Source organism: Petromyzon marinus, unplaced genomic scaffold (genome assembly GCF_048934315.1).
Source record: "Petromyzon marinus isolate PM22_M1 ecotype Great Lakes invasive population unplaced genomic scaffold, UKy_Petmar_22M1.pri1.0 PM_Scaffold_633, whole genome shotgun sequence".
Lineage (NCBI taxonomy): Eukaryota > Metazoa > Chordata > Hyperoartia > Petromyzontiformes > Petromyzontidae > Petromyzon > Petromyzon marinus.
In genome coordinates this window covers 633-22,236 of record NW_027423649.1, presented here as the reverse complement: position 1 = coordinate 22,236, position 21,604 = coordinate 633, and the positions used below count along the sequence as shown (strand labels likewise).

Genomic DNA, 21,604 nt, shown 5'->3' with positions numbered 1-21,604 from the left:
TCTGCCCGTCCACCCGCTCGTCCGTCCGTCCGCCCATCTCCCCGTCCGTCCGTCCGTCTGCTTGTCTATCCGCGAGACCCGCGCGGTCTCATCGGGCTCGCGCTCCCGCAAACCAAGCGAAGCTCGGCGGCCGTGCGCTGCGCCGGGCAACGGCGCGGGGGTCGAAGGTCGCGCGGCGCCACCGGCAAAAAGGCGCCCCCCCCCCCCCCCCCGGTGCCCCAAATGGAAGAGTTCTGATTTTGTTTACTTCGGTGTGGAGTCTCTGGCGAGTGACCCCAATTGGCCGTCCCCCCGCCACTTCCAGCCCCCCCCCGCCCCCCGCCCACCGCCCACCGCCACCCCTCTCAGACCGGTGGTCGTGGCGTTTTTCAATTCCTCCGTTTCATCTTCAAAGCAACGCCAGCTCGTGACGACGACGACGACAACAACAACAAAATCTTCTCGCCCTCCTTCCGTGCGCCGGATCACCCCCCCTCCTCCCTCCCTCCCCCTCCCCTGCCGTGCCGTCTCCCGTGACCTCTCTGTGTAGGGGACAAGAGACAGACGGAGAGAGCGGGGGGCGGGGGGGGTACAAGGTGTGAGAGAACGGATCTGTCTCTACCTGTCTGTCCGTCGTGCTGTAGAGTATTGTTATTGGGCGAGTGTGGGATTGAGTGCAGTTTGTACAAATATTCTCCTCCTGCTTCTGCAGGGGTGAGAGTGTGAGAGTGTTGTGAGTGTGTGAATGTGTGACTGAGCGGAGTTTGTCAATTCTCCCCCCCCCCCCCCCGCTTCTGCGTGGGTTTACGTCTGGGTTCTCCCGTTTCCCTCCCGTAGCTAAACACGCTCACTCACACCGTAGCCGACGTTGGCCAAACATCCACAATGCTGAAACGTTTACCTTGCAAACCACTCAGCAGCATCAGCATCATCACTGCCCACCTCTGTGAATCTACCGCCAGGCAGTGTCCGTGAAACTTCCTCCGACAGCGCCAACGCCGCACATACTCAATGATTATCACGACCGGACATCGGTGAAAAAGAGCTTCACGGCTCATCGGATTCCCCCAGTATGAATAAATATAGAGTCTTAATTATGATGACGTCCCACGATTTGCTCAACAGTGCTGGGAGGAGGGGGGGGGGGCGCTTTCAGTTGAGTTGAAAACCTAAAAATCACCCCGTAAGAGCCGTGCTGCACTACTGGGCCGACGGTGATAAAGAATGCGATGATGACGATGTCAAGATGTCGTCATTCTCAGGAGCCTCGATAGTATGCAGATGAAGGAGGCGGGCAGCAGCTGCAGCAGAAGTAGCAGCAGCAGCTGCAGAAGCAGCAGCAGCAACAGCTGCAGCAGCAGAAGTAGCAACAGCAGCAACAGCAGCAGCGGCAGCAGCAGAAGTAGCAGCAGTGGCAGCAGCAGCGGCAGCAGAAGTAGCGGCAGCAGAAGTAGCAACAGCAGCGGCAGCAGTGGTAGCAGTAGCTGCGGCAGCAGCGGCGGCTGCAGCTCACCGCTCTTCAGCTGAAGACGTGAGCGAAGAGAACGGAGAGGCCGATGAAGAGCAGCACCAGCATGGACGTCAGGATGGCCTTCTGCTCCTGAAGTGCAAGGGAGACACGCGGAGGCAGACACAAGGGGACGGACACGCGGGGACGCGCAGAGGCACAGACACACGGAGGCAGACAGAGACACAGAGACACGCGGTGTTGCACGGAGACACATGTTGACACAGACACGTGGAGGTACAGACACGCGGAGACACACGGAGTCACACGGAGACACAGAGAGACACACGGACACATGGGGGAGACACAGAGAGACACACGGAGACACAGAGAGACACACGGACACATGGGGGAGACACAGAGAGACACACGGACACATGGGGGAGACACACACAGACGGGCATTAACGCTGCGCAACACGACTGGCAATCATACCGCACAATTGACGCAGCGTCCACAGCACTAGGGGACCTCCTGCTGGAAGCTGACCCTATGCGGCACGAGCAGAACGGGGGCGCTGCGGTTGCGAGATGTTAACTACCTCGCTCGGTATACGGGAGGTCGTGGGTTCAATCCTGACCCTGACGCCTGCTGCTGTATATTAGGCATCTGCGTGTCTCTCTCTCCCCCTCTGCATTTAGAGTCAACATCGCGTGTTTAAGAGTATTCGGGCCGCTAGAAATTTCCACGCGATGGTAAACCACCTTGGTTGAGCTGTAACTTGCCGATAGCCAGGTCGCTTCTGAAAAAGAAGTGAGACACGCAAACTCCAAATATACAAATATACATCAGAGACGGGATCGAACCCACGACCTCCTGCATACCAGGCAAGGGAGTTAACATCTCCTAGCTACCGTGATGATGATGATGATGAGAGAGAGACACGCAAACTCCAAATATACAGCAGCAAGTGTCAGGGTCGGGATCGAACCCACGACTTCCTGCATACCGGGCGAGGGAGTTAACCGTGGCACCCTATTGTCCCCCCCCCCCCACCACGGTAATTTCAAGCGCCACGCTGGGAGGTCGCATCCAACCGGTGACCTCCGGATTGCGGCGTGTCAACTGCTCGAAGCACTGTGGGGCCAGCAGCAGCGGCAGCAGCGGCAGCAGCGGCCCCTTCGATAAGGCACCATGTGTTGGTGGTCCGTGTGAAACTCTAGGAGCGCATGGGCATGGATTAAGGGAAGGGGTCGAGAATTTGCTGAAGCAACGCGACCGGGAGGGGGAGACAGCTGCGGTAAAAAAAAAAAACAACCCGGCGAGAAACGGCAACAACACCGCCGCCGACTGCGACGACGACGACGGGATAAGCGGAATGTGCCCGTCGCGGATCGAACATCTGGGAATAAACATCTCGGCAATATTACGGAGAGCGGGAGGGAGCGAGCCAAGGGAAGGGGAGGAGGGAAGCGACTCATCAACCAACTCGACAACCCACCCACCCACTCGCTATTCACACACTCGCCCACCCACTCGCTAACCCACCCACTCGCTATTCACACACTCGCCATTCACACATTCGCCCACCCACTCGCTAACCCACCCACTCGCTAACCCACCCACTCACTATTCACACACTCGCCCACCCACTCGCTATTCACACACTCGCCCACCCACTCGCTATTCACACACTCACTCACCCACTCACTATTCACACACTCGCCCACCCACTCGCTATTCATACACTCGCCTTAACAGACTGTTGGGGCAAGTGCTGTTAGTGAGCACCTATGAAGGCCGGCACGGCACACACGAAGGGTGTGGGTGGACAACACCACGCCCGGCCGCCTTTGTCTCCCCAGTGGCGACGTTTACACTCCGCACCAGATGCTCGACCTAAGGGAGGCCCAGGACCGGTTCAGATAATCGCTATCACTGGTGTTGGCCGCGAGCGGGAATCGAACTCGGGTCGCCGGGTACGTAGCGCAGCGCGCCGACCACTACACTCACCTACTCACCCTTTCATGCAACTACCAAACTGCGTCGTCACCCACTAAGCAAATTACTCACCTCACTAACCTACCGACTCACACCTACCTATTCACTTACGAACCCATTCCCCCGCCTACTCATCCACTCACACACACACATCTACTCACACACCTAAATAGTTACTCACCTACCCACCCACCTATTCACTTACCCACTCATTTACTCACCCATCCAATCACATACCGATTCTACTCACTCGCCCAACTCACCCACAGATTCACTGGCGATGAGATAGTAAAACCGGACCTTGGAGGTATACAGGAGGTCGTGGGTTGGATCCGACCCTGGCACCTGTATATTTGCAGTTTGCAAGTCTTTCTCCTCGTCAGGGGCGGAACCACGGGGGGGGGGGGGGGGGCTGGGGGGGGCTTAGCCCCCCTGAATTTTTGGCAAAGTCGGTAATCGGAATAACCGGATATCCGGCTGCTGCAAAATGCTGCAGGCTGCCACTTTGTGCTGCCCTGCAGGCTGCCACCTTGTGCTGCCCTGCAGGCTGCCACCTTGTGCTGCCACCTTGTGCTGCCCTGCAGGCTGCCACCTTGCGCTGCCACCTCGTGCTGCCCTGCAGGCTGCCACCTCGTGCTGCCCTGCAGGCTGCTTGAGCGGCAGCCTTTCGAACTTATCGAAATTATTAGCCACATCAGCGGCTCCGACCTATTAATAAACTCCACGTTCAAATCCAATAAAATTTGTTTTACACATTTGTGGCGCCCATTGGAAAACATGAACACTGGATATCTCAGAATATTGAAGTCAGCCCCCCCAAAGTCAAGATCCTGGCTCCGCCCCTGCTTCCCGTGGTAGCATTTAGAGTATCTGGCTTCTATACATTTCCACGTGATATTGATAAGCCGCTTCTAGTCGGGCTATCATTTGCGGCCAGGTCTCTTCTGCAAAAGAGCTCTGTAGCTCAGTGAGGTTTTACCCGGTTAAAATAGGAACAGTTTTTTTGAGTTCATACTGCGGGCGTATGAACCGTAAAAACACCGTGCACCGCCTGACTTGCAGTGGACGTGAGAGATCCCCGCCACGTCTGAAAAGCAGCCAGGCTACGAGCAGGTGTGCCGAGGGCGTCACGGTCCGGATTTGAAAACAAAAAAATAAATAATTTCACCGCAAAATTTGGCAACAAAAAAACCCACATCAGCACCGGCATCACCCCCAACCCCCACCACCACCCCCCTCGCTGCGGACGTTTGGCAGCAACGGCGGCAGAAGAATCCACGCGGCAACATCGCAACGTCCCACCCCCCCCCAACCCATCTTGCTCTGAAACCACCGCCGACTGTGCCCGTCCGTGAAGAAGCACAGCGGCGCCGTGGCTCGTGGCGGCCTGTTTGCGCTGTGAGAATTTCCGGCGACGGCCCTGACCTCTCGTCGACCTCTTGACCCTGCGTATTTTTTTTGCTGGCGACGGCCCTGACCTCTCGTCGACCTCTTGACCCTGCGTATTTTTTTTGCTGGCGACGGCCCTGACCTCTCGTCGACCTCCTGACCCTGCGCATTTTTTAGTTGGCGATGGCCTTCAACTCTCATCGATCTCCCGGTGATACTCCTGACCTTGAGTATTTGTCACTCGTTTCGCCGTTTTTTTCCCCCCTTCTCGCTATCTATCTACTCTCTCTCTCTCTCGCTATCTCCCTCTCTCTCCGTTTCTTGCTATCTCTCTCTCTCCGCAACCCCCCCCCCGCCTACACATCTCTCTCTCTCTCACTCGCTCCTCCCCCCTCGCCCGGCGCCACCGCAAGCGGCAGTTGTCCCACATTCGCAAGGATCCATAAATAAGCGGAAATTTGACCTCCACATTTAAAGTGGCGCTCCGAGATCTTGTGCACGCGTAAGCACTCGCGACCGAAATAAAACGACTGCCGAGAGAAGTGTGTGCGTGTGTGTGCGTGTGCGTGAGCGCGTGTGTAAATAGGTGCTCGCTAACTGCACTTGCCCCAAGGGGCTATCAAGGCTATACGGGGGGGGGGGGGGGTGGATCTTTGTCTTTGTGTACATGGTTTGTGGGGAACGGCGGCGCAGCGGTTAGCGCTCTCCGCTACCAACTCGGCGGCCCGAGTTCGATTCCCGCTCACGGCCACCAACACCGGTGACGATTATCTGAACCGGTTCTGGGCCTCCCCTGGGTCGACTCAGCCTCAAATGAGTACCTCGTGCGCTGTGTAAACGTCGCCACTGGGGAGACAAAGGCGGCCGGGCGTGGTGTTGTCCACCCACGCCCCTCGTGTGTGCCGTGCCGGCCTTCGTGGGTGCTGCTCGCTAACGGCACTTGCCCCAAAAGTCTGTTGAGGCTATACGGGGGATCTTTGTGTATGTCAGGCAGTCAGTCTTCTTTATTTAACCAGGAGATGACGTCACCCCGTGGAGGGACACGCAGCAACATGGCCTCTTTTGCAAGGGCGACGCGGGTTACACGGAGTGTGGGTTGCGGGCGTGCACGTGTTGTGAGCACACGCGTGTTGTGAGCACACGCGTGTGTTGTGAACACACGCGTGTGCGTGCGCATGTGGCGCGGTGCGCGAAAAACAGCACCACCCACCCCCAGGTGCGCCGTGCCGGCCTTCATAGGTGCTGCTCGCTAAAGGCACTTGCCCCAACAGTCTGTTAAGGCTACACGGGGGGGGGGGGGGGGGAAGGATCTTTGTTTTGTTGGTAGTGGCGGCGGTGTTGGCAGCAGCCGGTGCCCCCCGTTCCAACTGCCGTGCCAGGCGATCGAATCGACCGGGGCGAATCCCCCTGTGCGGCAAAGCTCGCGGTGCCGCGCCGACCGTTGGGGATCCGCGGCACTGTCGCGGTGTGGCCGGGGTGCCCGTTTGCCGGCCGGCGCGCGCCGAGTAAGCGGCGGTGGTGGCGCCAACACCGACACGTAAAACCCTGCTGGCTTCAGCGATAACATTTTTTGTTTTTTTATACAAACATTAATATCCTCTCCTCTCCCTCTATCTCCACCTCTCGCCCTCTATCTCCACCGCGCTCTCTCCCTCTATCTTTCTCTCTCCACCTCTCTCCACATCTTTCGCGGTGGTCAGATCGGCGGCAGGTCGCGCCACGACCCGCCCCGTGACCCCCTCCTCCCCCCCCACTGCCACCGCCACCCCCCCCCACCCACACCTCCTTCGCCACGATCGCAAGTCGATGGACACACGCACGGCCGGCCGCCAACGGGCAGCACTGTTGTCGAAGTTGTAACGGGTGCGTCTCTTGAATCGAGAAGAAAGGCTGTTGTCGTAAGCGCTTGGCAAGAGAGAGTTTGGGTGGGTGGGTGGGGGGTGTTGATGTAAATTTTTGGGGCACTGTCGTCGTCATCCCTCTCTCAAAACGAGCTCAAGCCTCCCACGAGTCGCACGTCACTTTCTGTTGTGACCGCCCCCACTCTGAATGCCTACCCCCTCTCATCTGTAAAACTCTGTCTGTCGAAACCAGCTCAAGCCTCCGGTACATCACGTGGCTTCTCTTGTGGCCACTCCCACTCTGAACCCCTCTCCCCGCCCACTGTGAAAACAGACGCCGCTCCTCCGTGCAGCAGCAGCAGCAGCGTGGAGGCCCTGACACAGCAGCCTCCTCATCCTCATCCCTCTCCTCACCTCTCCTTGCTCTTTGCTCCCGTTTCTCCATTACTTTTCCACTACCACCGCAGCCACCACAGCCACCACCGCCACCACCACTCACCGGTGTTCTGTCTCGCACGCGGATGACCTCCTCGATGACCTCCACTTTCGGTTTCGCCGCCTTGGACACCGACGGCCTCTTCCTCCGCTCGGGCCCCTCCTTGCCCTCCTTCCGCTCCTCCTGCTCCTCCTCCGCGGCGGGGTCACGCGGCGACGCCCCGCGGGGCCTCGCCGGCGACTCCGGCCGCGGTTTCGATTCCCGCGATCGTGCCGGCGGCGACTCCGGCTCTGGGTTTTGCCGAGCGGGAGGCCGGCGCGACGCCTCGGGGGACTCCTCGGCGCCGCACCGCGGAGGCCCCGAATGGGCCGGCCGTGCCGGCTCCGGTTCCGGGAACGTGAACCGGAACTGCGGCTCGTCGTCAAACTCCCGCTCCGATTTGATGGCCCCCGCCACGTCCCCTTCGTCGCCCCTCGTCTGCCCCCGGCGCTCCCGCCTCTGTCGCCCGACGTCCTCCTCCTCCTCCTCTCCTTCCTCCTCCTCTTCCAGGACTTCCCAATCCTCCACCTCCTCCTCCGCCTCCGCCCCATGCTCTCCTGACGCCACGCGCTTCTTTCCTCCGGGCACTCGTCCGTCGTCAAAACCGGCTTCAGTGTCACGCTCCTCCTCCTCCTCCTCCTCCAGCTCCTCCTCTTTCTTCTTCTTCTTCTTCTCCCTCGTCTGAACCTCCGCTGCCACCGTCGCATCCTCCGTCTGCCGCAGCAGCAGCTCCACCTCCTCGTCCTCCTCCTCCCTCTCCTCCTCCTTCGGCACGTCGCCGCGATCGAAGAACGCCTTCTCGGCCGGCGACAGCGTCGGCGTCGCGGGCACGAAGTCGAAGGCGCCGTCGCTGATGATGGACACGCGCGTGTTCACCGGGTAGTCGTGGTAGTACGAGATGTAGTCCGCCGACTCGTGCTGCTGCTGCTGCTGATACTGCCGCTGCGGCTGCTCGCCACCTTCCTCCTCTTCCTCCTCCGCCGCTGGATAGTTCCCGTCCCTCTCGGCCCTCCGCGCCGCTGCCGCCCCCGTGGCCGACGCCGCCGCCCCCCCCGCCACCGGCTCCAGCGGCCGCATCTGCAGCTCGTAGCTGCTCGAGTGGCGGCTCCCGCTCGCCGGGTTAGGGGTCACGACCCCCGTCGCCGCCGTCACGCCGCCGCCGCCGCCGCCGGGCGACGGCGCGACCCCTGCGCCGATGTCGCCGTCGGCGCGCCGCTTCCGCTCGTCCGCCGGCGCCTCCGCGGCGGCGCGGCGGTCCGCCCGATCGGCGCCGGCTCCCGTCTCCCCGTTGTTCCTCGCCGCTCCACGGCCGCGTTGGCCATCGCCCGCGGCGCCCGACGCCGCCGCGGCGCCGCAGTGCCGCAGCTCGGGGCTGGACCGCGTGACGAACGGCGCCGGGTTCCCCCCGCGGAGCTGCAGCCCGCCGCCGCCGCCGCCGCCGCCGCCGGGGCTCGGCGGAGGGCTGGAGGAGCGCGGGGTGGAGCGGGCCGTGCCGTCGTCGCCGCCGTGGTAGAGCTCGGGGCTGTAGCGGTCGATGGGCTCGTCGGAGCCGCGGTACTTGTGCTCCTCGCCCGCGGCCTCGCGTGCCGACTTCTGCCGCTGGTACTCGAGGCCTGGGGGGTGGGGTGACGGGGAGATTGGGGGGGGTTGTTGTTGTTGTTCCGCTTGTTTACCCACGCAAGCCTCGCCAAGTCTAGAGGGTTGGTCTTTTTCAGGAGGATGCTGCCAGGGTTTTCGCAGGAGAGGGCCATGTTACTGCTCGTTGAGTGCGTGAGTGACATCCCAATTGAACAATTTGTTCTCGATGTCAGTTTATGGGTCTCAATGCATAGAGTCCATGGGTCTGTATGTATAGAGTCTATTGGTATCTATGTGTAGAGTCTATGGGTCTGTATGTATAGAGTCTATTGGTATCTATGTGTAGAGTCTATGGGTCTGTATGTATAGAGTCTATTGGTATCTATGTGTAGAGTCTATGGGTCTGTATGTATAGAGTCTATTGGTATCTATGTGTAGAGTCTATGGGTCTGTATGTATAGAGTCTATTGGTATCTATGTGTAGAGTCTATGGGTCTGTATGTATAGAGTCTATTAGTATCTATGTGTAGAGTCTATGGGTCTGTATGTATAGAGTCTATGGGTCTCCATGTATAGAGTCTATTGGTATCTATGTGTAGAGTCTATGGGTCTGTATGTATAGAATCTATGGGTCTCCATGTATAGAGTCGATGGGTATCTACGTATAGAGTGCATGGCTCTCTACGTACTTTTAGATCCAGATTGAAAACACATGTCTTGACAACTGCGATTCAGCACGGTTGGCTACGTTACAGCGCGAACGAAGTTCAACACACACGCGTACACACTCCCACGCACACGCACGCGCGCGTTGAGTTTGGAGCCGCGTCGATCCTTCGCCCATCTCTGCGGAACAGGTGCCGTTCGGCGTTAAATCACCGGGGAGGAGGAGGAACACTCGGCTCTCTCCGATATGGGCAGCGGGTATTGATAGAACGGCATGCATTCCCGCGGCACGCTCTCCCCCCACCGCCACCGCAGCCGCCACCGCCACCACCGGGAGGGGCCAGGCCGTGGCGTTCCAGTCAGCTGTGATACGTGGATGTCATGGCACGTGCGTGCGTGTGTGTGTGTGTGCGCGATGCAGGGAGCGGGAGTGGTACGGGGTTGGCACGCGGCGCTGCGAACCGGGCGACCCGGGTTCGATTCCCGCTCGCGACCACCAACACTGGCGACGATTATCTGAACCGGTCCTGGGGCTCCCCTAGGTCGACTCAGCTTCAAATGAGTACCTGGTGCGGTGTGTAAAATTACGTTACCACTAGGGAGACAAAGGCGGTCGGGTGTGGTGCTGATCACCCGCCTGGTAGAGTTCCGTGCCGGCCTTCAGAGGTGTCACTCGCTAACATCACTTGCCCCGAAAGTCTGTGAAGGCTACACGGTGGATCTTTGTCTTTGTGACGTGAAAATGTCATGATGTGCGTGTGAAGTGAAGAGTGCGATGGTGATGTGTTTGATGTGTGGATATCATTGTGTGTGTGGTGGGTGGATTGTGGGAGTGTGTGCGGTGGGTGGTGCGTGTTGTGTGTAGTGCGTGGTGTGTTTGGTGCATGGTGTGTGTGGTGTCGATTGTGGCGGTATGTGTGGTGTGTGTGGTGTAGATTGTGACGGTGTGTGTGGTGTGTGTGGTGCAGATTGTGACGGTGTGTGTGGTGTGTGTGGTGTGTGTGGTGTGTGTGGTGTAGATTGTGACGGTGTATGTGGTGTGTGTGGTGTGTGTGGTGTATGTGGTGTGTGTGGTGTAGGTTGTGACGGTGTGTGTGGTGTGTGTGGTGTAGATTGTGACGGTGTGTGTGGTGTGTGGTGTGTGTGGTGTATGTGGTGTGTGTGGTGTAGGTTGTGACGGTGTGTGTGGTGTGTGTGGTGTAGATTGTGACGGTGTGTGTGTGTGGTGTGTATGGTGTGTGTGGTGTAGATTGTGACGGTGTGTGTGTGTGGTGTGTGTGGTGTAGATTGTGACGGTGTATGTGGTGTGTGGGTGGCGGTTCGATTCAAGGTTTTTGCCGGGCAGCTCCGAGCCAATACCGCCGGGATCCTGGCTCCCAACCCGAGCTTTCCAGCGCCGGGGGTTGAACCGGATTCTCAAGCGTGGCGAGTTCAGAATCGGAATGAACAAACCTCTCACTGGGAAGCAAAAATCCGATGAGCTGTGAAGCTCTTTTTCACAGGCGTCCAGTCGGAGTTGACGCTCTTAACCCAGGCTCTGACGACTGCACGAGATAAAAAAAAAAGACCTCACTCCGCTAAATGTGGCTTTGCGCCCTAATTCGGCAAGAAACATTCCAAAAAGTTTAGCGAGCAAATAAAATAATTAAGTTCAGCTTTCGCCGCCGCGCGACAGACGTTCCTCACGCCGCGTGGGAAAGTGCCTCGCGTGCCCCCAAACCACGCCCCCACCCCCCCCGCCTTGAAGGTATCTCAGATGTTGTTCTGTGAAATCCACTTCCGTGGGCCGTTCTTTCTCTATGACGCGGGGGGGGGGGCGGGCGATGCACCGTCCCCCCCCTGGGAACGTTCCGAAACGGAGGACTTCCTTCACCCCGCGCTGAGCGCGCAAAAACGACAGCGCGAATCGTCGTCATCGGCAGCGTCATCGTCAGCGGCCAAGGTCTATCCACAGCTGGACGAAGGCCTCCCCCCGAGCGTGGCGATCCGCGTCGCTGCATCTCCCCGGGCTCGCGGCTCCGTCCGTTGGCTGCCGTTCCAGCACCCAGTCTCATCCGCTGGTCAACATCCCTTCTCAGCCACGACGCGTCCGTTTACCCAAGCCACCGTGGGTAACACGGTGGCTAGGAGATGTTCACTACCTCGCCTGGTATACAGGAGGTCGTGGGTTCGATCCCAACACTGACGCCTGCTGCTGCTGCTGTATATTTTGAGTTTGCGTGTCTTCATGTCTGTCCCCGTGGTCGCGTGGATTTTTCTCCGGGACCTCCGGTTTCTCCCTCCACATTTAGAGTCAACGACGTGCGTTAAAGAGTATTCGGCTGCTGTAAATGTCCACGTGATGATGGGCTATCGTTTGTGGCCAGGTCGCATACCTCAGTGGGGCCTTATCTGGCAAATAAAAAATAGCAGTAAAGAATAGTGTGTCTGGGCGTGGTGCTGGCCACGCTTACAGCACTTGCCCCATCAGTCTGTTAAGGCTAGACGGGGGATCTTTGTCGTCTAGCAGAGTCATTGGCGCACCGGTCAGAGCATTTGTCCACTGCTGATACATTTCCACACGACGATACTTCGTCGCCTCTGAGAATAAAAGAGCTCCGTAGATCAGCGGGAGGGGGGGGGGGGGGAGCCCTTACCTGGTAAAGTAAAAAAAATAAAAGTTTAAATATTCTATGGTTCTTTCGGTAAAGTCACGTGGATAGAAAAAATAATAACAATAAAATAATAAAAAATACAAATCAAGCGGTCGTCATCGTTCCCGATGACGACCGCTTGTGTTGCGATCGGAACGTCGTGATATTTTTTATTCGCCTCATTTTTATTTCGCATTATTTTATTGTCATTATTTTTTCCATCTACGTGACTTTACGGAAAGAACCGCAGAATATGAATTCCTGCAGTCACGAAAGTTTTAAGTCAAAAAATAAAAGTTTAAATCGTGCGCTTTTTTTTCCTCTCTCTCGTCTCGACGGCCAATAAGACATCGCCGGCGGCCGCTCTCTCGGCGCTCCGTAGCGCCACTTTTCATACCCCCCCCCAATCCCCCGCCACCGCCCCCCCTACCCCATTATCGACTTATTTATCCCCGTTAGCGATTACGTAACGCGCCACCGCGCCACCGGCCCCCACCGCCGACGATTACGACTGCGGAGATATTGGATGATGGGAGACGCGTCGCGGGATTAATGTTCGTGATCCTCGCTAAGGCAGCATTAACACGCGAGGCACACGCGTGTGCGTGCGTGTGCGTGTGTGTGCGTGTGCGCGTGTGCGTGCGTGTGTGCATGTGCGTGCGTGCGTGTGTGCGTGCGTGTGTGTGTGCGTGTGTGTGCGTGCGTGTGTGTGTGTGTGCGTGTGTGTGTGTGCGTGTGTGTGTGTGCGTGTGTGTGTGTGTGCGTGCGTGTGTGTGTGTGTGCGTGCGTGTGTGTGTGCGTGCGTGTGTGTGTGCGTGTGTGTGTGTGTGTGTGCGTGCGTGTGTGTGTGCGTGCGTGTGTGTGTGCGTGTGTGTGTGTATGTGCGTGTGTGTGTGTGCGTGCACGTTTATCGGCCTACGTGGGCGCTGCTGCTCGCTAACAGCACTTGCCCCAACAGTCTGTTAAGGCCAACACCAGTGACGATTATCCGAACCGGTCCCCTAAACTAGGTCGACTCGGCCTTAAACGAACGAGTACCTGGGTGCACTGGGGGGGGGGGGGGGCGGGCAGGGGGGGTGGGGTGGGGAGAGACAAAGGCGGCCGGGCGTGGCGGCGTTGGCGGCGTTGGCCACACCACGCGCCTCGTGCGCCCGCGGACCCTCGTGGGCACCGCTCGCTAGCAGCAGCACTTGCCCCAACAGTCTGTTAGAGGCTACGGTGTGGAGGGTGGGCGGGGGAACCTTTGTCTTTGTCACCACGCACCGGGCTGGTGGAAGGACGGCGAGAGCTCCTTGGCGATGCCACGCGCCGTCCTCGCCTCCTCCTGCGCCACCTCGCCCGCCGAGTCGGCGGCTTCCGCCTTGCTCCGCGCGTGCCCGGCCCTGCACACGCGACCGACGCCCGACCGACACGTGACGAACACGCGACCGACACGTGACGGACACGCGACCGACACGCGACCGATGCATGACGGGACACGTGATGAAGACGCGACCGACACGTGACGGACACGCGACCGACACGCGACCGACACACACACCGACACGCAACTAACGCATGACGAAAATCCGATCAACACGCGACCAACACGCAATGAACACGCGGCGCGCGTTTTAGGTGTGAGCGCTAGTCCCGGAACGACACGCGCAGAGCCGCGTCGGGCCGGGAGTCGAACTCGGCTCGCCAGGTTCGCGTCGCGGTGTGCTAACCACTGCGCCATCACTCCACCCCCATTGTTATCTGGTTGATGCGGCTGTAACTTCGTGATCACGCTGAGATCGGTGTCAATGGCTACGGTGAATTCACCGCTTAACACCGCCACTACACCGCGACACAGCCGCTACCACCAGGAGGACCCAGCAGCCTACACCTCTACACCACACACACTACACACTCACACTACACCTCTACACCACACACACTACACACTCACACTACACCTCTACAACACACACACTACTCACACACACTACACCTACACCACACACACTACACCACACCCATACACCCATTACACCTCTACACCACACACTACTCACTCACACTACACCTCTACAACACACACACTACTCACTCATACTACACCTCTACAACACACACACTACACACACTACACCACACACTACTCACACACACTACACCTCTACAACACGCACACTACACCACACCCACACTACACCTCTACACCACACACATTACTCACACACACTACACATCTACAACACACACTACTCACACACACTACACCACACCCACACTACACCTCTACACCACACACACTACTCACACTACACCTCTACACCACACACACACTACTCACACTCACACTACACCACTACACCTCTACAACACACACACTACTCACTCACACTACACCTCACACACTACACCACACCCACACTACACCTCTACACCACACACACTACACCTCTACACCACACACACTACTCACTCACACTACACCACACACACTACTCACACTACACCACACATACTACACCTCTACACCACACACACTACTCACACTACACCACACACACTACACACACTACTCACACTACTCACACCCACACTACACCTCTACACCACACACACTACTCACACTACACCACTACACCTCTACACCACACACTACTCATACACACTACACCACACCCATACACCCATTACACCTCTACACCACACACTACTCACACACACTACACCACACACACTACACCTCTACACCACTACACCTCTACACCACACACACTACTCACACTCACACTACACCACTACACCACACACACTACTCACACTCACACTCACCACACACACTACTCACACCCACACTACACCACACCCACACTACACCTCTACACCACACACACTAATCACACCCACACTACACCACACACACTACTCACACTACACCTCTACACCACACACACTACTCACACTCACACTACACCTCTACACCACACACACTACTCACACTACACCACTACACCACACACACTACTCACACCCACACTACACCTCTACACCACACACACTACTCACACTACACCTCTACACCACACACACTACTCACACCCACACTACACCACACACGCTACTCACACTCACACTACACCTCTACACCACATACACTACTCACACCCACACTACACCTCTACACCACACACACTACTCAAACCCACACTACACCACACACACTACTCACACTACACCTCTACACCACACACACTACTCACACCCACACTACACCACACACACTACTCACACTCACACTACATCTCTACACCACACACTACTCACACCCACACTACACCACACACACTACTCACACCCACACTACACCTCTACACCACACACACGACTCAAACCCACACTACACCCCACACACTACTCACACCCACACTACACCTCTACACCACACACACTACTCACACCCACACTACACCACACACACTACTCACATCCACACTACAACTCTACACCACACACACTACTCACACCCACACTACACCACACACACTACTCACACCCACACTACACCACACACACTACTCACACTCACGCTACACCTCTACACCACACACTACTCACACCCACACTACACCACACACACTACTCACACTCACACTACACCACTACACCACACACACTGCTCACACCCACACTACACCTCTACACCACACACACTACTCACACCCACACTACACCACACACACTACTCACACTACACCACTACACCAAACACACTACTCACACTACACACGCTACTCACACTCACACTACACCACACACGCTACTCACACTACACCTCTACACCACACACACTACTCACACCCACACTATACCTCTACACCACACACACTACTCACACTACACCTCTACACCACACACTACTCCACACCCACACTACACCTCTACACCACACATACTACTCACACTCACACTACACCTCTACACCACACACTACTCACACTCACAATACACCACTACCCCACACACACTGCTCACACCCACACTACACCTCTACCCCACACACACTACTCACACCCACACTACACCACTACACCACACACACTACTCACACTACACACGCTACTCACACTCACACTACACCACACACGGTACTCACACTCACACTACACCTCTACACCACACACACTAATCACACTACACCTCTACACCACACACACTACACACTACTCACACTACACCACTACACCACACACACTACTCACACCCACACTACACCACTACACCACACACACTACTCACACTCACACTACACCTCTACACCACACACACTACTCACACTACACCTCTACACCACACACACTACTCACACTACACCACACACACTACTCACACTCACACTACACCACTACACCACACACACTACTCACACTACACTTCTACAACACACACACTACTCACACTACACCACTATACCACACACACTACTCACACTCACACTACACCTCTACACCACACACACTACTCACACTACACCACTACACCACACACACACCCACACTACACCTCTACAACACACACACTACTCACACTCACACTACACCTCTACACCATACACACTACTCACACCCACACTACACCACACACGCTACTCACACTCACACTACACCACACACACTACTCACACTACACCTTTACACCACACACACTACTCACACTCACACTACACCTCTACAACACACACACTACTCACACTACACCTCTACAACACACACACTACTCACACCCACACTACACCTCTACACCACACACACTAGTCACACCCACACTACACCACACACACTACTCACACTACACCTCTACACCACACACACTACTCACACCCACACTACACCACACACACTACTCACACTACACCTCTACAGCACACACACTACTCACACCCACACTACACCTCTACATCACACACACTAGTCACACCCACACTACACCACACACACTACTCACACTACACCTCTACACCACACACACTACTCACACCCACACTACACCTCTACAACACACACACTACTCACACCCACACTACACACACTACTCACACCCACACTACACCTCTACAACACACACTACTCACACCCACACTACACCTCTACAACACACACACTACTCACACTACACCTCTACACCACACACACTACTCACACCCACACTACACCACACACACTACTCACACTACACCTCTACACCACACACACTACTCACACCCACACTACACCACACACATTACTCACACCCACACTACACCTCTACACCACACACACTACTCACACCCACACTACACCTCTACAACACACACTACTCACACCCACACTACACACACTACTCACACCCACACTACACCTCTACAACACACACTACTCACACCCACACTACACCTCTACAACACACACACTACTCACACCCACACTACACCTCTACACCACACACACTACTCACACTACACCTCTACAACACACACACTACTCACACCCACACTACACCACACACACTACTCACACCCACACTACACCTCTACACCACACACACTACTCACACCCACACTACACCTCTACAACACACACGCTACTCATCACTGCATCGCTAGACACCATCCTGTACGTCCCCACCTTCCCTCTACGTCCTACAGCTCACACAGCCACACCACCACCACCCCCCCCCCCGTCACACTCCAATGTGAGTTGAGGACACGTGGGGGGAAGGGGGTGGGGGCTGGCTCAGCTGTGGCCGCTGACCCGGCCACCCCCAGCCGGGATTCCGGGATCCCGAGCCCGGCCAACACTTCGTAACGCTCTGCTCGGGGTCCCCCGTCGTGTCGCAGCACCACAGCCGGTGGGCAGTCGGTGGGCAGGCGCCCTCAGGAGCCCAGGGGCAGCCCCGAGGGGGGCGGGGGGCGGGGGGCGGGGTCGGGGGGTGGCGGCCAAAGGGGGCAATTCTCCCCCGGGCACCGCCCCAAAAAGAGCACAACGCATGCAGTGTGTTTTGTCGCAAGTTCATAAGTGGGTGGGTTGGGTGGGGTGGGGTGAGTTTGGGTGGGTGGGTGAGTTTGGGTGGGTGGGTGAGTTTGGGTGGGTGGGTGAGTTTGGGTGGGTGGGTGAGTTTGGGTGGGTGGGTGAGTTTGGGTGGGTGGGTTTTTCATGGGTGGGTTTGGGTTTGGGTGGGTGGGTTTCGGTGGATGGGTTTTGGTGGGTGGGTTTTGTATGGGTGGGTTTGGGTGGGTGGGTTTGGGTGGGTTTTTTTATAGGTGGGTTTGGGTGGGTGGGTTTGTGGGTTTGTGTTTTGGTGGGTGGGTTGGGGTGGGTGGGTTTGGGTGGGTGGGGTGGGTGGGTTTAGGTGCGTGGGTGGATGTTGGTGGGGTAGGTGGGTTGGGGTGGGTGGGTGAGGGTGGGTGGGTTTGGGTGCGTGAGTTTCGGAGCGTGGGTTTGGGTGGGTGGGTGGGTGGAGATATGGAGGGACAATACGTATATATGTATAGATGGATGTATAAACTCATGAATAGAGGGACAGATAGATCAATGAACAGATGGACGGACAGACGGAGGGTCATGCGGATGGATAGATGGTTGTGTTGACAGAGACAGCGGGATAAAGAAATTAACCGATGAACGGACGGACAGACACGCGGACTAATAGATGAACGGGTGGATGTACCGACAAATCAGACGGACAGGCGAGAAGGGAAATTAAAAGATGGACGGACAGAGGGAGGGAGGGAGGGCCGAGCGTGATGGCACGGACGAACCGACCGGGGAAACGCCGCCAACAAAACTCTGCACGGAGTGGGGCCATGGGCACGGAATTCCCCGACGATGCCCCGGCGAGGGGGCAGCCTTCCCCCCCAACCCCCCACGCGGGGGAGGTAGGGGGCTGGGGGGGGGGGTGGGGGCTGGAGGGGGGGGAGTTCCGCTGTCCCCGGCGATTATTTGCGGACGCTGAAACGCGCGCTGGGAGGATCAACACCTTCCCCTCAAGCCCATACCCCTGGGCCGAGAGGAGACGCCCGGGGGAAATGCGACACGGGGACGCGACCAGACCAGACTTACAATGATCATGGTGGTGGTGGTAATAACAATTATGGCGATGATGATGCTGGTGGTGTTGATGGTATTGACAATGATGGCGATGATCAAAATCACCACCAGCATAACAGCTATCACTGCCACCACCGCCACCATAATAATTACTGATTTCGAGGTGGCGACGATGATTACTTTGAATCAGGAAAGATGCCGATCATGACGATTCAGGAATTATGACGACGACGCTGACAATTGAGGAATCACAACGGTCGTAACGACGACAACGACGACGATTCAGAGATGACGATTATCATCCCCGTCATCGTCGTCGTCGTCATCATTAAAATAAAAATTTTTACCAGGTAAGGCCCACTGAGCTACGTAGCTCTTTTTCAGAAGCAAACTGACCGCAAATGATAGCCCAACGAAGTGGCTCACCACGTGGAAATGTATAGCTGCCAAATACTCGTAACGGTGACGTTGATTATTATAAATGTGGAGTGGACAAAAATCCACGCGATAACGGGGAGAGAGAGAGAGACACCCAAACTTCAAATATACAGCAGCAGCAGGCGTCAGGGTTGGGATGGAACCCGCGACCTCCTGTAGACCAGGCGAGGTAGTTAACATCTCGTCAACACCAAGCGATGCACAACAACAACAACAACAACGGTGACGACGACGACAACGACACCCGCAACCGCCCCACAGCGACCTCCACCCTCCACACTCCCCCAGCACCCCCACGGCCCCACCCACCCCCCCACCGTCACCTGGACGCGGCGATGTCGGCCTTCTGGCGCGCGATGGCGGCGGCCCGGTTGGCGCCCTCGACGGCTCGCTCCACCTTGCCGCGCACCTTGCCGGCGCGCAGCGGGATAAGCGCCCGCCGGCGGGCCCCGGCGCCCGTGGGCAGGGCGCCGCGCTTGTACTTGCCCTCCTCGGCGCGCCCGTCGGCCGCGGTCGTGCGCCCGTAGCCGTGGCGCTCGTCGTCCAGCCACTCGCCCTCGTAGCGCAGCCCGTCGGAGCGCTCGGCCACGCCGAAGCCGCAGCGACGGTCGCCGCGCCACTCCCCCGCGTAGCTCTCCGTGGCCGACGCGTCGTCCAGGCGCGCCGCCTCCTCCTCCTCGTCCGCCGCCGCCGCCGCCGCCGCCGAGCCGGCGCCGGCGGCGGCGGTCGTCGCCGCCGCGGTCGTGCCGGCGACGGGCGAGTCCCGGCCGACGTCGCCGAAGCTCATCTGTGGCGGAGCGAGGGAGTGTGTGCGGAGGGACGGGGTTGGTGGAGAGTGTGGAGAGAGCGTGGAGAGTGGTGTGGTGCGCATGGAGAGAGCGGGAGGTTGACTCGTTGGATGGCAACGGTGAAAACGGTTCAAGGGCCACGACAAGCCGCTTCGTCATGCAGCTCAGCGGGCCTTCACCTGGTAAGTAAAATAATTTGTAGTTGAGTTTACGAGCACCCGGCGCACAACCCCAACGAGCGACAACCCCCACCACCCCACCGCGGGGGGGGGCGGGGGCAGGGGGGGGGGCGGCGGGGGGGGGGGGCGGCGGGGGGGGGGCGGCAGGGGGGGGAGGCCTCACCTCCGACTCGGCGAGGCTGTCGCCGGCCTCGCTGCGGAAGGAGCTGCGCTTGCTCAGCTGGCTCGAGAGCGACGCCTTGGAGTCCGACTTGCGCAGCTTCAGCCCGCTGAGCAGCGAGCCGCTGCGGAACAGGCCGCGCTTCTTGGCCGCCTTCTCGGGCTTGGCGTTGGCGCCCGCGGCGAGGCCGGCGAGGGCGAAGCCGGCGCGGGTCGTCAGCAAGCCGGGGGCGCCGGGCGCGGCTGCGAGGGCCGAGAGGGCGGCGGTGCAGCGGTTAGCGCGACGTGAAGCCCCAGCGGACCCGGGTCCCCGATGTTTTCCCGTTCGCGGGACCAGCACAGATCGTCGGCCTCCCCCTTCCCCTCCCCCAACCCTCCCCACCCCCCCCCCCCCACTAGGTCGACTTAGCCTTAAATTAGTAGCTGGGGCGGAGTGCGTAAAACACCGGCACTTGGGAGACAAAGGCGGCCCGGCGCGGTGCTGGCCACACTACTGCCCCCGTGTGCCGTGCCGGCCTTCATAGTTGCAAATCGTTAACAGCGCTTGCCCCAAGTCTGTTAAAGGCTATATGAGGGATCTATGTCTCTGGCGGTGGTGGTGATGGTGTCGGTGGTGCTATTATATCGTCATGTTCTTGGCAATTGATTCGTAACAGATGTTTGTTTTGGGTGGGGCCACGTGATTAATGAATTTCCGTCATTCTGTAATCATAACAATCATCAGGGCTATCGGATAACTCCCATTCTTCAGCAAAATAACATCACAATTACCTCTTTTTTTCTCAATCATAATCATCATAACTAAATCATCGTCATATCTAAACAATTGTCATTTCCGCATCAGCATCCTTTTTAAAATCATCATTATCATCATCATCACCATGAGTTCTGAATCGTGACAATGACGGCGGTGGTGATGACAGTGCAATGGCAGCAATGGCAGTAATGGCGATGCTGATGCTGCTGCTGATGA

The 21,604-nt window shown here is 57.6% G+C and overlaps 1 protein-coding gene across 1 annotated transcript; it reads right to left on the bottom strand.

The window, feature by feature from the left end:
* Nucleotides 1-308: 308 nt before the first annotated feature.
* On the bottom strand, nt 309-20,874 carry LOC116954226 (uncharacterized; the record flags this gene model as incomplete). Its single annotated transcript, XM_076064727.1, has 6 exons — nt 309-521; nt 1,493-1,579; nt 7,157-8,745; nt 13,273-13,391; nt 19,829-20,292; nt 20,636-20,874. Coding segments are annotated over 5 exons (2,492 nt in total), but the record flags the coding sequence as incomplete, so codon positions are not given.
* Nucleotides 20,875-21,604: the final 730 nt, after the last annotated feature.